General features: G+C 46.8%; 1 protein-coding gene across 1 annotated transcript in view; it reads left to right on the plus strand.

The window, feature by feature from the left end:
- Window positions 1-16,686, plus strand: part of LOC138266501 (transmembrane protein 132D-like) — a 1,755,118-nt gene that overhangs the window by 735,851 nt on the left and 1,002,581 nt on the right. Inside the window, exon 3 of the mRNA XM_069215367.1 lies at window positions 14,103-14,249. Within this exon, the coding sequence (XP_069071468.1) occupies window positions 14,103-14,249 (147 nt within the window). The remainder of the gene's footprint in view (window positions 1-14,102; window positions 14,250-16,686) is intronic.

Raw genomic sequence — 16,686 nt, forward strand, 5'->3', positions numbered from 1 at the left:
TAGGGGTGGGTGTAACCGGCACAATTCTCTCTAGCTTAATTACTCATAATTACAGCACCATTACTCCTAATTATCTGTAATTATATGAGGAGCATAATGCAGAGTGTTTAGCACTATTTTCTTAGTGCAATATGCACCCTTGAGTCCAGAATGGGGCAGAGGATGCATTTTGCGCTTGGAAAGCTGCAGTAAATGCTACAGGCACAAGCAGCAGGCGCCGGCTCTCTTCGTTGGCTGCGCCTGTGCTCGTGCAGTAGGACTTTTGTCCGAAATTGCTGAAGCTGCCTTCATCACATACTTTTGGTAAATTCTAATTACAAGAGTAATGCAAAACTACTCAAGTTATTCTGACTACTACCGCATAATTAAAATGTCCCCCAGGCCTAATGATCATCCTCACCAGGGGTGATATATTGGAGGTGGCAGGCAGGAGGCACACCAGAGCATTTCTGATAAACTACAAATAAAACAACTGAGGGTGTGTTTCCTTCTCTTTTGTTTCAGGAAAGATGCCATGCAAAATACATTTGTACTTAGGCTGCAGACATTGCCTCTTTCTACTTAGCCTGCAGACATTGCCTCTTTGTACTTAGGCTGCAGACATTGCCGCTTTGTGCTTAGCCCGGGGACATTGCCGCTTTACACTAAGCCTGTGGACATTGCCGCTTTGTACTTGGCCTGCAGACATTGCCTCTTTGTACTTAGGCTGCAGACATTTCCGCTTTGTACTTAGGCTGTAGACATTGCCGCTTTGTACTCGGCCTGCAGACATTGCTGCTTTGTACACGGCCTGCAGACATTGCCGCTTTGTACTTAGCCGGCAGACATTGCCTGTTTGTACTTAGGCTGCAGATATTGATGCTTTGTACTTAGGCTGCAGACATTGCTGCTTTGTACTTAGCTTGCAGGCATTGCCTCTTTATGCTTAGGCTGCAGACATTGCTGCTTTGTACTTAGGCTGCAGACATTGCTGCTTTGTACTTAGGCTGCAGACATTGCTGCTTTGTACTTAGGCTGCAGACATTGCTGCTTTGTACTTAGCTTGCAGACATTGCCTCTTTAGGCTTAGGCTGCAGACATTGCCGCTTTGTACTTAGCCGGCAGACATTGCCTGTTTGTACTTAGGCTGCAGATATTGATGCTTTGTACTTAGGCTGCAGACATTGCTGCTTTGTACTTAGCTTGCAGGCATTGCCTCTTTATGCTTAGGCTGCAGACATTGCTGCTTTGTACTTAGCTTGCAGACATTGCTGCTTTGTACTTAGCTTGCAGACATTGCCTCTTTATGCTTAGGCTGCAGACATTGCTGCTTTGTACTTAGGCTCCAGACATTGCTGCTTTGTACTTAGCTTGCAGACATTGCTGCTTTGTACTTAGCTTGCAGACATTGCCTCTTTATGCTTAGGCTGCAGACATTGCTGCTTTGTACTTATCCTGCAGACAGTGTGCATTCCTAGGGTGCTGGCAGGGGGACCCCTGCACTGCCCACAACATGCTCCTGGACAGTGCAGGAGCTCCCATGTGGCCACCACTGGGTTTCTGCCAGCCTGTCCATGGCTGATCGCGACTTTGACCGCCACAGCCCCATTGGGATCTATGATCATAATCTGGTGGTCAGATTGCCAGGAGTGTGGCGGTCTGACCACCACTGTGAGTTTGGCGGTCTGAAAACCGTCAAACTCGTAATCAGGCACTTAGTCTATCTTTTCAGTTAGTGGTAAGGACTGTCCAATGTATGTATTCAGCCCATTGTGCCCAGCAGCTATAAGTTATATTTTTCATATTTCAGATTTGTATTGAGCCCTTTTGACTCTTTAGAGTTGAAGTGTCAGAAGTCGTTAAGATGTGATTTAGCAGTGGAAATAAAGAGGATTTCAATGGTGGAGCAGCCCCTGTAGAGGTCTTCTGAAGAATTCAAGATCATGTTGAGTCCTGATATCTAAAGGCAAAGAGTTCCAGCGGGCACAGGCTGCACCTGACAAGTCTGGCTCCAGCTGTGGAAAGATTTGAAGCTTAGAATTTGAAGATGGACAGATGTTTGTGTGTCTGGTTCCTCTTTGACATTCTGAGATCACGAGAGGATCTTATAATCTAACAGAGTCGCTAACTCATACATATGAAGTGAAGATTGCATTGGAGTGATCACGAGATCTTGGGGGGATATTGTAATCTAAGACTGTTGCTCACTCCTAAATACAAAGTGAAAATTGCATTGAGTGATCCTGAGATCACAGGAGGGTCTTGGAATCTAAGAGTATCCCTCACTAATAAATATGAAGTGAAGATTGCATTGGAGTGATCCTGAGGTCACAGGAGATTCTTCTTATCTAAGAGTGTCGCTCACTCATAAATATGAAGTGATGATTGCATTGGAGTGATCCAGAAATCAAGGGAGGATCTTGGTATCAAAGAGGGTCCCTCACTAATAAATACTAAGTAAAGATTGCACTGGATTGATCCTGAGATCACATGGGGATCTTATAGCCTGAGGGCATCCCTCACTCAGAAATACCAAGTGAAGATTGCGTTGGAGTGATCCTGAAATCACTGGAGGATCTTATTATCTAAGGGTGTCTCCTACTCAGAAATACTAAGTGAAGATTGCATTGGAGCGATCCTGAGATCACAGGAAGGTCTTGGTATCTAAAAAGGTACCTCACTCATAAATGCTAAGTAAAGCTTGCATTGGAGTAATCCCGATATCACAGAAGAGCCTTCGAATCTAAGGGTGTCCATGGAATGTCTTGTAGTCACTCTTGTATGAGAGTTCAATCACTGCCAAAAAGCACAATTACAAAATAAGTTGAGAAGACAAAAGAATAAATGATGAGATGAGATGAGATGAGATGATATGGGATAGGATGGGATAGGATGGGACAGCCACTGCTCTCTGCTGTGGACTTTACACTTGCAATCTCTCTTCCACATTCTGCCTGCTTGAAACATCTGTGGCAGCTAGTACAGATGGTGACAATATCACAGTCCCACCACACGTCACACCAACTTACAGCCGCACAGTATCATGCATGATTCCAGTTACTAGTTATTTCTGCTGCTCCGCCACATTACGTCTGACTTTAGATGCCAGCCTAAGGTGGCTTGCGTTGCTACGTCACAGGCTGCAGACATTGCCATGTTGCACTCAGCTGGTTGACAGGGCAGTGCTGCACTTAGCCACACTTCTAATGCTATTATTTCTAGGCATCCTACTGTTCCGCCTTAGACAACAGTTTAGCGATAATACCACAGTCATTACTGGCCTGGCAGAGAAGACAACGGCTGGAAGCTAAGTGCTCAGCAGCTAAGTAGCACAAAAAAGTATCCCAAAATGCCCAGAGGTGCTCAACAAACACATTGACAAATAGAAAGAACAATCTCAGCACTTTAATTGGTTGATTTCAGCCTCTCTATGGCATCCCTTTTATCGCTGGAATAATCATAGTGTTTAGCGGGTCAGGGGAAGCAATTGGGAAAATCTCTGTCTTTGTGTCCTTCATAAATGTATTGTAGGCCGTTGGGCATAAGCTGCCGTTTGTGTAAAATACTGATCTCTGGGCTGCTTCATCGGTACCTGGTCATGATTGCTTGATTTGCGGTGTGCTAACCAAATGAAGTTACTTGTTTAAGAGACAGATGCGTGAAGCTGTGGAATGTGCTTGTGGAGATGTATGTGAATGTATGTGTCAGAAATAGGGTCTTTGGTTGCAGTCAGGTTACCCCCTGTCCAAGCAAGGACCCTCACTTTAGTCAGGGTGGGGGAGAATCACCCTCAGTTAACCCCTGCTCACCCCCTTGGTAGCTTGGCACAAGCAGGCAGGCTTAACTTCAGAGTCTAGGTGTAAAGAATTTGTACCAACACACACAGTAACTTAGTGAAAACACTACGAAATGACACAACACAGGTTTAGAAAAATAGGTAATATTTATCTAAACAAAACAAGACCAAAACAACAAAAATCCACTATACACAAGTCAAGTTATGAATAAAAAAGCAAAAAGAGCCTTAAATCATAAAAAACAGTGCTAACACTGTTAGTGTGAAAAAGTACCTGGGTTACGTCAAAATAACACCTCACGGGCGAGTGTGCATCGGAAAAGGCCAGTGATGTGTTGATTTCTCACTTGCGAGCGAGACCAAGCGTTGCTTCTCCTCCGCTCGGGTCGGCGTGCATAATTTTTCCTCTCCGCAGGAAAGCAATGCGTCATTCCGGACACGGACCTCGGGTTAGGCCAGGCTTTGCGTAATTTTTCCGCGCTCAGCGATGTTGCATCATAAATCCGGTCGCACAGTATCAGAAAACTGTGCTATGTGGGGTAGCGACGTTAACAGCCTCCGTCAGGCTATGTGGGGTAGCGACGTTAACAGCCTCCGTCAGGCTGGGTGTTGCACGTCATTTCTCCAGCCGCGTGCGTCGATCTTCCAGCTGCAATGCAGGTGGAGTGCAGATTTCAGCCGCGAAGCCGGGGGTGCATCATTTCTCAGCCGTGTCTCGGAAGGTGCATCGAAAGTTTTCCAGCACGGCAGTCTGTGCATGGATTTTCAGTCTTGGTCTGCCATCTTCACCTTTCAAGGCCCCAGGAACTGGATAGGGCACCACTTGGCAGGGCAGGAGTCTCAGCAGAGAGTCCAGGTGCTGGCAGCAGAAGTCTTTGATGGCCCGAGACTTCAACAACAGGAGGAATGCACAACAAAGTCCAGTCTTAGTCTCCTTGCACAGGCAGAAGCAGCAACTGCAGGGTAGCCCAACAAAGCACAGTCACAGGCAGGACAGCTCTTCTTCCTCAGCTCTTCAGCTCTTCTCCAGGCAGAGGTTCCTCTTGATTTCCAGAAGTGATCTGATCTTTCAGGGGTTTGGGTGCTCTTCTTATACCCATTTTGGCCTTTGAACTAGGCCTATTTCAAAGGAAAGTGGGCCTTGTTTGTGAGATCCTGCCTTTTGAGCGTGGCGGTGTGTACCGCCAATCAATTAGCGCGGTTGAAAGACCGCCGCGTTGATTCGTGGGCCGTGATAGTGTAGGCGTATTTTTGTTGGCGTGACGGTGTGGGTTTTGCTATCGCCAGTTTATCACTGACCTTTAGTGTGGCGGACTTGTGTGGGTGTCTGTATTGTGGCGGATTTCGAGATCTGGGTCGTGATACCTGTAGTGGATTTCCGCCGTGGCCACGGTATGTTGGCGGCCTTCTGCATGGCGGTAAACGGGATTTACCGCCAGGGTTGTAATGAGGGCCCAGATGTCCTACCTTAACTATACACTGCACCCTGCCCTTGGGGCTACCTAGGGCCTACCTTAGGGGTGCCTTACATGTAAGAAAAGGGAAGTTTAGGCCTGGCAGGTGGGTACACTTGCAAAGTCGAATTTACAGTTTAAAACTGCACACACAGACACTGCAGTGGCAGGTCAGAGCCATGTTTACAGGGCTACTTGTGTGGGTGGCACAACCAGTGCTACAGGCCCACTAGTAGCATTTGATTTACAGGCCCTGGCACCTCAAGTGCACTTTACTAGGGATTTACCAGTAAATCAAATATGCCAAACATGGAAATCCAATTACACATACATTTTACATAGGAGCACCTGCACTTTAGCACTGGATAGCAGTGGTAAAGTGCCCAGAGTAACAAAAACAGCAAAAACAGAGTCCAGCACACATCAACAACCTGGGAAACAGAGGCAAAAGTTAGGGGAGACCACGCCAAGGATGCCAAGTCTAACAGTATGTAAGTTTAAGTAGCAGATGATTACCTTGAAGTTGTCCTGGCAGTGAAATGCTCTTCTGAGGTTCTACCTCAGAGTCGCTGGGGGGTCTATGCTCCACAATAGACCTCTACGTAACAGTTAGACATTGAAATGTTGGGAGCACCATTGAAGGCAATGATGTGGCCTATAAATTTGGTTCAGGGCCTTTAACAACTGGTACAGCCCTCGGCAGTGGACTACAAGGTTATATTGTCCGATTGTCTGATAGAGTTGGAAGATTAAATGTCAGCAACACTGATTGTGATTTCAGAGAGTCACTCTTTAGTAAGACTGAGCTCAAACTTTTATCTAGAGGAGCACAAAGCTGGCAAAGACATTCCAGATTTCAGCAGCTCAGAGATTTTTTGGAAAGTTTTTTTTACATTTTATTTAACTTTACTCCACTTGTACAGGATCTGCCGACCTTGTGTAGTTAACAAGAGATGGGTATCGCAAGTCCCCTGTGCAGTGATGTGATCTCTAATGCTTGTCCTATTACTGTGGCCAGACCCAGTTACAAACTGAAATGCGATTAGCTCTAGAGGAACCCGACGTGTATTTAAACAGGGTCAGTGATAGACAAATATGAACAAAACATTGTAGATCTTTCCCGGGACGTGGCAGTGGTGAAAAGGAGGTCAGAAAGATGTGCTTTCTGTTCTAAGTCTCATAGGGGTATTTACTGTCTGTTACAGCAAAAACTGCTGAAAGAAATTACACCCCTCTTGGTGGGAGATTATAACTTTACTCAGAGCATTGCCTGTTTCCTCTTTGGTGTAGATCCCTTCAGTAGATTTTGAGATATTTGTGCTATAAAAGGAGCTTGGCTGTGCTAATCGGAGAGGGTCTTTTGTATTCCTAGTCCATTAATTCCCAACTCATCAGGGATTCATAAGCAAGAAAAAAAACATAATAATAATCTAATAATAGGATCAAGGGAACATTTTGCCATTTTTGTCCATTTGAGGATCCTTGGAGGATCTGAGGAACTTGAGGATTGTCTCAGCTGGTACCCACTGAATGTTTTGCTGTGGTGGACATTACAGTGTGAGACATTGAAGCCTGCATCCTAAAAAAAGTTTCAGCGGAGTGCAAGGAAGCAAAAGGAGCATCCCCTGATCCTAGAGAGAATATAAATATTCTACTTCCCAAAAAAATGTATTCATCTTTCCATGTTTGCAGATCCACCGATGGATTCTCAGACCCTGGAAGCGGATATTTTATATAAATGAATTATCTATTATTGCTGATTCAGATACACAAATCCAAAGAAGAATTCCCAATTTGTTCAAATATTTTTTTTCCTGGCTGTAGGATATGAACCTCCTAAAAATGCAACACTCAGACTGAGACAGAGAGACTGTGGCAAGAGCCGTTGTGCATGGCCCGCGGCCAGGCTCTGATGACAGAGCATGATGAGCAGAGTTAAGGGCTACTGGCACTGGGCTCTCTATAGCCAAGAGCACTGTGGTGGCTGAAGGCTGCCAGCATCAGGGGTGGATACTTGTAAGGGTAAACAGAATCTTACCACCAGATCTTATTGCACTTAGCTGAAAGTCATAGGGTTTGATTTAGATGTTGGAAGACGAGTTACTCCGTCACAACGATGATGGACATCCCGTCAGCCGAAATCTAAATCCCATAGGAAAGGGATGGGGTATCTGTCCCCTTTGTGACGGTGTCACTTGTCTGCCAATATCTAAATCAGGCCCTAAGTTAGCAGATCAGATGCATGACTGGCCAGTGCAGGGCATCTTTGTTTCAACACACCCAAAAAAATGAGTGTTATTGAACCAAATATAAGACTGTGGCCATTATTGTGACCACTAAAGTATTCTGCATAGAGAGATGGAAACGGACAGTAGAGCTTTTAGGTACCCTCCCTTTGAATAGGTCTTAAAAAGCAATGGAATATCATAAAGCAAAGGGTACATTCTGGAATTCAAGATAGACATCATCAGAAAGAGGGTACATTGTATAATTTAAAACCTAAATAGACATGCAACCCAAATTCATCTCACCTAACAAAGGGACACTCTGAGATTCAAAGCCCAACAAGACATCACTAAAGGAGAAGGACATCGTGGAACCCAAGCCCATACAGAAAGGACCTTCTGGGCTGCAAAACCCAGAGCACCATCAAACAAAACATCAAACATTTAAAACCCCACCTGGTCTCATCAAACATTAGGACAGGAATCCAAAGTTCCACTAGTCATCCTCAAACAAACAGACAACCTGGAAGCCTGAATATAACAAGATGTCATTTAGCAAGCAGATTTTTGGGGGACCAGATGCTGACAGATATCATCAAACAAAGAGCCATTCTGAAATTTGAAGCAAAATAAGTTATGTTTTTACACTATTTTTTATTGGGTTTGTTGGTTTTAACAAACATTTCACAAGGTATACATCTGATACTTAACACAAGTAGAAATTGTTATAAAGAATAGCTGCACTGTTCCCTGAAACTCAACATATGAGTGATTATAATCAAATGCATGGGATGTGCCGGGCTCGTAGAAGTCAAGGCTAGTAGCAAGATATGAATTGATGATCATACCTGGCATCCACTTACTGTGACCATGACTGCTCGCGAACTCCTCTCACTGCCCACGTTAGAAAACGGTGCTACAAGATGCCAAATCTCACTCACATTTCTGGAGCCTCGAGGGAAAAAATTCCACCACGCTGTCATTGGCAGAATTTGGCTGGAACTCCATTTTACAAGAGCAACAACCACCCTCACACAGCTACCTAGGCAGGTTTGTAGGGAGCATATCGGTGCACAAGTAGCATGAGCAGTGAGATAAATCTTAAGTTCTGCATTTGTTATTTGAGCACTGCAGCCATTTCTGCTTCTTGTCTATCTTGCTAATTATTCATAAGTGTCATGTGTTGCCTGTTATAGGGGTGACACATTTTATTCATTCAGGTCTCACCCATTATTCAGACCATGTCAAATTAATAAGGGCCCGATTTAGAGTTTGGCTGAGGGGGATATCCCGTCTGCCGTATTACAATTCCATGATAGCGTATGAAGCTTGTAGTACGGTGGACAGATATCCATCACATTTGTGATTGAGTAACACCTCTGTCAAACTCTAAATCAGGACCAACAGTATTTCCAAATCGGGCCTCTATCATACCATCAACAGTTGCTGATATGTGGATTGTACATAACTCTAGTGAAAGTCTCCTCTGCTTCAGACATCTCACCTCAGATAATGCTTACACGTCGTCCAGACCTGCATGCCCACCACTCATCTGAAGCCAGCCATGATAAAGAGACAGTACAAACCTGGCTCAATGACAACAACTTTGAGGGCTTTGGATCTCAACTATTACTGACTGCTAAGGCACTTGAATTCACCCTGGACACCAAACGCTGAAAGAACACATTACCAAAAAACAAAGGGGTCCTGCTACCATATTGTTCATCTAAAGAAGATGAACCTCTTTTTTTTATTCAGAAAGTAACTTCAGAACTGCGGTTTAAGCCCTCAAACTCTTGCATCTGGATGGTGGTAACACCCTGCTCCATGGCATCCCAAACTCCACCCTGGTCCCCCCTTAAGGGCATCCCACATTTAATGGCAAATCTCATTCCGGGTGCGAAGAAATGTGATCACATAAACCTCTACCTGATGGAACTCCATAGGATCCCTTTGTTGGCATGTAGCATCTTCAAAACCAGCAGCATCATTTACAAAGTCATCCTTTCTAGGGGTGGGCGGAGAATTCCGCTCTGCGGGTGGAGTTCGCTGTGTGTTCCCTGCTGCACACGGAGTTCCAAAAAACTCTGCAAAGTGGCACGGAGCGGATTTTTTTCTCTTGCTCGTTCTTGCCAACATTAAGTTGGGGAGTGAGAGAAATTGCTAAGTAGGTGAGCGGGAGCGAGATTTCTGAACGCGAGCAGTCGCGGTACGCCACGAACGATTGCAATGAGAACGCTGCCGCTCACATTGAGGAAGCTGCTGCTTGAGTAGAAAATCTACCTGAGCGGCAAAAGAAGCTAGCACCCCTTGCGCTCTGTGTGATGCCATTTGTGCAGTTTTTACAGCACAGGAAACACTCCTGGTGCTGAAAATCAGTGTGAACAGCGTGACTTACCCAAACTCTGCTGCTTACGGAACTCTGCATAGCGCGGCAACGTTTTTTTGGCACTTCGCGGAGTTCCACGTAGCAGGACTCTGTGAACTCTACCCAGGCCTAATGATGTCCAGCACCCATTTGTTTTGCAGAGTAGCTTATCATTCCTGGTGGCTCTTGGCGCCCCTGAGGCCAGGCAACATCAGACTGCAAAATAAGAAGTGTAAACATTTAAAAACAGAAGACAGCAGGTCTTTTCCATCCATGCGCTCAGTATCTGGAACAAATATCCCCACAGCTATCAGGACCAACCTAACGTCATTCCAATTTAGGAACGACTTAAACACCCACCTCTTTAAAGAATTCTACATTTCAATGCACCAACAGTCAAAAAACAGGTATCTCCTTTACCACTCATTGAACTTAGGCTTGTCTATGACACTGTACGGTGCTCCATTGCCTTTTGACAAGGTTTGTGTTACAGAAATGCTGCATACATATATACAGTCATACATACATACATACATACATTCATTCACACATATACTTAGATTGTAGTGATTCCCATCTCTTTTAGCGGAGACCTATTGATGCTGGGAGGAGAAAATTACACGCATAGGGTGCATGTGTTCCCTGGACACATTTTACTTTCCATTGTGTGTACTGTAACCATAGAAACACCACATCTCCCTGCTATTTTACACAGAAATCATTTTATGCATCAGTGCCAATGGAAATCAATATATTTTGCACCTCTTGGTTTTTTTACTCCCTGCACTATTGAGAGTTCAAGAAATTGTATCCCTGCAGAGAACCATCATAACACTTTTGGAGTCAAGGAAACTTGCAAAAAGCAAGGAACGAGGGTTTGATGGTCGATAAGTACTTCAGGACAAATGTTTAGTTCGTTGAAAAGATGTTGGTTGACTCAAAATATTATTGAGCTCGGATGGGCCAGATTTCATGCTCAAGGACCGAGGGCCAGATGTGCATAGCTTGGCGTTTGCCATTTCCTAATAGCACATTTTTGCGATTTGCTATTATGAAATCGCAAACAGCTATTTACAACAGTGTTTCAGACACTGTTTGCGTTTCCCAAATTGGTTGCAAGGGACTTCCCTCATTAATATTCATGAGGAAGGTCTCAATTTATGCCCCACTGAGAATGACCACAATCACAGGGATGGTGGCCTGCTGGGCTCAGCAATTCCCTGTGATTGCTTTTTAAATAAAGTATTTTTTTGTACTGCAGCCCATTTTCTTTAAAGGAAAATGGTTGCATTGCAAAAAGAAAACTGAAAAGTTATCTTTTCATTTTTTAAGAGTAAGCAGTGATCAGTGTGACCACGGCCTGCTCTTTAAAAATGGTTTCACCCACAGTCACAAAGGGGAAGGTGTCCCTTAGGGACCCTTTCCTGTTTGCAAAAAAACTGGCTTGTATTAAACTGATTCTAATGCCGTTTTAAAATAAATATCTAACCACTTTTTTATGCGTTTAATCCCTTGGATGCCCTGGATGTAATGTTTACGTCCTGGGCTGTACCGCTCGGTCCCCTTGGGGGCCACGCACCCACCTCCCCTGGGCAGGGATGGAAGGGGAATCGCTTTCCCTTCCACCCCCCTCACCCCTCACACCTGTGGTGTCTGATGACATCAGTGCACGATCTGCGCTGACCTCATCAGAGGCCTACCCCTCCGCGATCGGAGGAGAAATGCGAAAGCATTTGTCCTCCAATCACGGGGAGGGGGTGGAGAGGCTTGAAAGGAGAGGAAGGGCCTTTCCTCCCCTTTCATGTCGCTCTCAGCATTTCTGCTGCCCGATCGCGATGCGATTTGTGGGATCCATTGTTATGGATGGGTGAGGGATAAATGCCAGAGAATGAGTTTGTGGGTGGATGAATAGATACACGAGTACTAGGATTAGGCACTGAGTGCATGGATTATGAGTGAATGACAAGAAGGACAGATAGATGGATTAAAGCATCCGGTCACAGACATTTACATTCTTTCCCAGGGCACACAAAGTGCTTTCTGAGATCTCTCTGTACCTTCAGTCAGGGTTGGCGCTAGGCCGGTGCGACTGGTGAAGCTGCTCCTGACGCTGACCGTGGAGGGTGCTGTGTTTAGAAATAACGTATGGGTTTATGAGCACCAGCTGCAGAGATCCTTGCGTGTTGGACAGTTTTCAGGCAACAATAAAAATGTCAAGATAAGTCTGGTGATGAATGTTCCTGCTGGAAAGAGATGAGTTTTCTCTGGTGGCAGTTTTGACTCGTCATGAAGCAGCACAGAGGGTTAATGTGCCTGCTGAAAAGAACGTGTACCTGCAGATAACAGAACTGTATTGTATGTGGATAGCTCAGCGGGTTACTGTGTTTTTCACAGTGAGTTACTTGCAGTTCATGAGTTATAACCTAATCTAGCACAGTGAGCTATAAACCGTCATCGAAGAGCTGCATGCAAACAGCATTGCAGTGGTTAGAATGTTATGTTTTTCTCCAGCCTTTCATTACCCTAATGTTGCTAAAAACAGTTTTTTTTTGGTTAGAAATTTAGGGCCTCATTGCGACCCTGGCAGCCGGCGGTAAGCTGGTGGTAACACCGCCAATAGGCTGGCCAGTGTTCCCCGCTGCCCTGGGGATTATGAGTCGCCAACCGCCAGCCTGTCCACGGCGGTGAACACCGCCAGCCTGTCCACGGCGGTAAACACCGCCATGGAAAGGCTGGCGGTAAGGGGGACTTGTGGTGCCCCTGGGGGTCCCTGCATTGCCCAGGCACTTGGCATGGGCCGTGCAGGGGCCCCCAGGCATAGCCCCATCGTGCATTTCACTGCCCGAATTTCAGGTAGTGAAATGCGCGACGAATGCTACTGCACCCGCTGCACATCAACATTACCGCCGGCTCTATTACTATTCTGAGAAGACCGCCGAGGTTGTAACGAGGGCCATAGTCTTATTGGTAAAGGTAACAGAGTGGTGACTTTTAAATCCAGAGTTTGCTCTTCTCCAGACAAAACAAATTTAAAATCTACTTCCTGCCAATGCCGGTAACGTGACATCTGCCCCTAGTAATCATCACTGTGTATGTAGCATCCCCTGTAGTATGAGTTACACATGTATGATTCATTGGCTCTGCGTGGTGAAAGTGCTCCGACACCCTACACTGGTATAAACGGCGCTACAGAACAAGAGAAATGCATGTGAAAGAGGGGCTATGGTGAGATGAGGGGCACTGGTGGAGGGAGGCGGTGAGGGAATCCGGGGAGCAGGAGGTCTGTGGGGATCGGGGCGCCAAGAAGGATTTTGACACTGGGCCCCACCAGCGCTAAACATGGCCCTGTCTTCACTCACAATAACACTGATATTTCACCAGGGAGGCTCATAGACCCCCAGTGCGCGGCTCTGGTGCATTCGGACTCTGTTAAAGCCCCTGCAGTCAGGGATGTGGTTGGAGACGAGGGAAAGGGTCTGCGCTCCAGGATGTCTAACGCATCCATCAAACGCAGGCCTCCAGACTGACTACATCAAACCATCTGTAAACGAGTTGCTTTTTAGTTCCATGTGTTAAGATGACAATAGACGCATCCATAACAAGATTAAACCCTTAATTACTGCAGCAGCAGGGCCTTGACCTCAAGGACTAGGTTAGCGCCTGGACTGCAAGCCCTAGGCCAGAGGCGCGTGCAAAGCACTGGTTTCAGACCCCAAGCTTTTCTCCCGCCACGCCCTGCCACTAGATTCATGTTTCTGGTTTCAGTTAAACATCTGTGATGATACATTGACAGACCTGCAAAACGCCAGTTTGGTTTCCATGAAAATTCAAAGGAAGTGGAGAGAGACCTTTGACCTATTTTGTTTCTCCTGTAATTATAAACTTTTTCTAGTATAATAATTAAGAATGAACCAGAATGTTGGGATTTTGTACATCTCCCTATTACAGGAGAGTGTGGGGTCTCCGGGGTGGGAGCTGTGCAGAAGTGACACTTCTTTCAGTGACTTAGAGCAGAGTAACCCCCACAGGACCTGGAGAAGACGGCAGAGTGAGACACCGGGCTGCACCCACCAAGCGACAAACCCCGAGGAGAGCTCTTACCGAGTCTAGAATATTCAGGGCCCCTGGAGCGGTGGCCCCCCAGGAAAGGACCCTGGATGGGAGGGGGTCAGGCCAGTCTTCCGTGTCAGCATCTCTCAGGAGACAGGCAGGGGAGCAGACTTGTTTGATGGAGTCTCTCACACCCACCGGATGTTTGACTTGTCACTGTCTCTTTACAGGGCGGAAGTGAAGAAAGGGGTACATCTCTCTGGGGTCCGAGCAAGCACCCCCTGGCTCTGGGACGTGAAAGAGAACACGGACTTCGAGGGCAGGTACTCTCCGGATGCTGTGGTCTCTCAGAGGATGTCAGCGGCCACCGAGAGCAGGTAGGCGCTGTGTGTCCAATGGGATGTGGTCCTGATTCCGCGAGAGATACTGTGGTAACAACAATACTTTCCACATGGGGCTGATACTGGTGAGCGTGAGTGACATCTCACCGCTACTTCCGGGGCCATTGCTGGTGGGTGTGCAGGAGATGTTACTGATGCTGCGAGGAGTGATGAGGGTGGGTGTGCAGGAGATGTTACTGATACTGCGAGGAATGATGAGGGTGGGTGTGCAGGAGATGTCACTGATACTGCGAGGAATGGTGAGGGTGGGTGTGATACTGCGAGGAATGGTGAGGGTGGGTGTGCAGGAGATGTCACCCCTACCTCTGGAACTGATGCGGGTGGGTATTCTGGATATGTCACTGGTACTTCTGGGACTGATGCTGGTGGGTATTCTGGATATGTCACTGGTAATTCTGGGACTGATGCTGGTGGGTATTCTGGATACGTCACTGGTACTTCTGGGACCGATGCTGGTGGGTATTCTGAATATGTCACTGGTACTTCTGGGACTGATGCTCATGGGTGTGCTGGATATGTCACTGGTACTTCTGGGACTGATGCTCATGGGTGTGTTGGATATGTCAGCGGTACTTCTGGGACCGATGCTCGTGGGTATTCTGGATATGTCACTGGTACTTCTGGGACTGATGCTCATGGGTGTGCTGGATATGTCACTGGTACTTCTGGGACTGATGCTCATGGGTGTGCTGGATATGTCACTGGTAATTCTGGGACCTATGCTGGTGGGTATTCTGGATATGTCACTGGTACTTCTGGGACCGATGCTGGTGGGTATTCTGGATATGTCAGTGGTACTTCTGGGACCAATGCTGGTGGGTATTCTGGATATGTCACTGGTACTTCTGGGACTGATGCTCGTGGGTGGGCTGGATATGTCACCGGTACTTCTGGGACTGATGCTCATGGGTGTGCTGGATATGTCAGTGGTACTTCTGGGACCAATGCTGGTGAGTATTCTGGATATGTCACTGGTACTTCTGGGACTGATGCTCGTGGGTGTGCTGGATATGTCACTGGTACTTCTGGGACCGATGCTGGTGGGTATTCTGGATATGTCACTGGTACTTCTGGGACCGATGCTGGTGGGTATTCTGGATATGTCACTGGTACTTCTGGGACCAATGCTGGTGGGTATTCTGGATATGTCACTGGTACTTCTGGGACTGATGCTCATGGGTGTGCTGGATATGTCACTGGTACTTCTGGGACTGATGCTCATGGGTGTGCTGGATATGTCACTGGTACTTCTGGGACTGATGCTGTTGGGTATTCTGGATATGTCACTGGTACTTCTGGGACTGATGCTCATGGGTGTGCTGGATATGCCACTGGTACTTCTGGGACTGAGGCTGGTGGGTATTCTGGATATGTCACTGGTACTTCTGGGACCGATGCTGGTGGGTATTCTGGAGATGTCACCGGTACTTCTGGGACTGATGCTCATGGGTGTGCTGGATATGTTACTGGTACTTCTGGGACTGATGCTCATGGGTGTGCTGGATATGTCATTGGTACTTCTGGGACTGATGCTGGTGGGTATTCTGGATATGTCAGCGGTACTTCTGGGACTGATGCTGGTGGGAATTCTGGATATGTCAGCGGTACTTCTGGGACCGATGCTGGTGGGTATTCTGGATATGTCACTGGTACTTCTGGGACTGATGCTCATGGGTGTGCTGGATATGTCAGCGGTACTTCTGTGACTGATGCTGGTGGGTATTACGGATATGTCAGCGGTACATCTGGGACCGATGCTCATGGGTGTGCTGGATATGTCAGCGGTACTTCTGGGACTGATGCTCATGGGTGTGCTGGATATGTCACCAGTACTTCTGGGACCGATGCTGGTGGGTATTCTGGATATGTCAGCGGTACTTCTGGGACCAATGCTGGTGGGTATTCTGGATATGTCAGCGGTACTTCTGAGACTGATGCTCATGGGTGTGCTGGATATGTCACTGGTACTTCTGGGACTGATGCTCATGGGTGTGCTGGATATGTCACTGGTTTTTCTGGGACCGATGCTGGTGGGTATTCTAGATATGTCAGCGATACATCTGGGATCGATGCTGGTGGGTATTCTGGATATGTCACTGGTACTTCTGGGACCGATGCTCATGGGTGTGCTGGATATGTCACTGGTACTTCTGGGACCGATGCTGGTGGGTATTCTGGATATGTCAGCGGTACTTCTGGGACTGATGCTGGTGGGTATTCTGGATATGTCAGCGGTACTTCTGGGACTGATGCTCATGGGTGTGCTGGATATGTCACTGGTACTTCTGGGACTGATGCTCATGGGTGTGCTGGATATGTCACTGGTACTTCTGGGACCGATGCTGGTGGGTATTCTGGATATGTCACTGGTACTTCTGGGACCGAGGCTGATGGGTATTCTGGATATGTCAGC

Source organism: Pleurodeles waltl, chromosome 11 (assembly GCF_031143425.1).
Source record: "Pleurodeles waltl isolate 20211129_DDA chromosome 11, aPleWal1.hap1.20221129, whole genome shotgun sequence".
In the NCBI taxonomy this organism is placed as follows: domain Eukaryota; kingdom Metazoa; phylum Chordata; class Amphibia; order Caudata; family Salamandridae; genus Pleurodeles; species Pleurodeles waltl.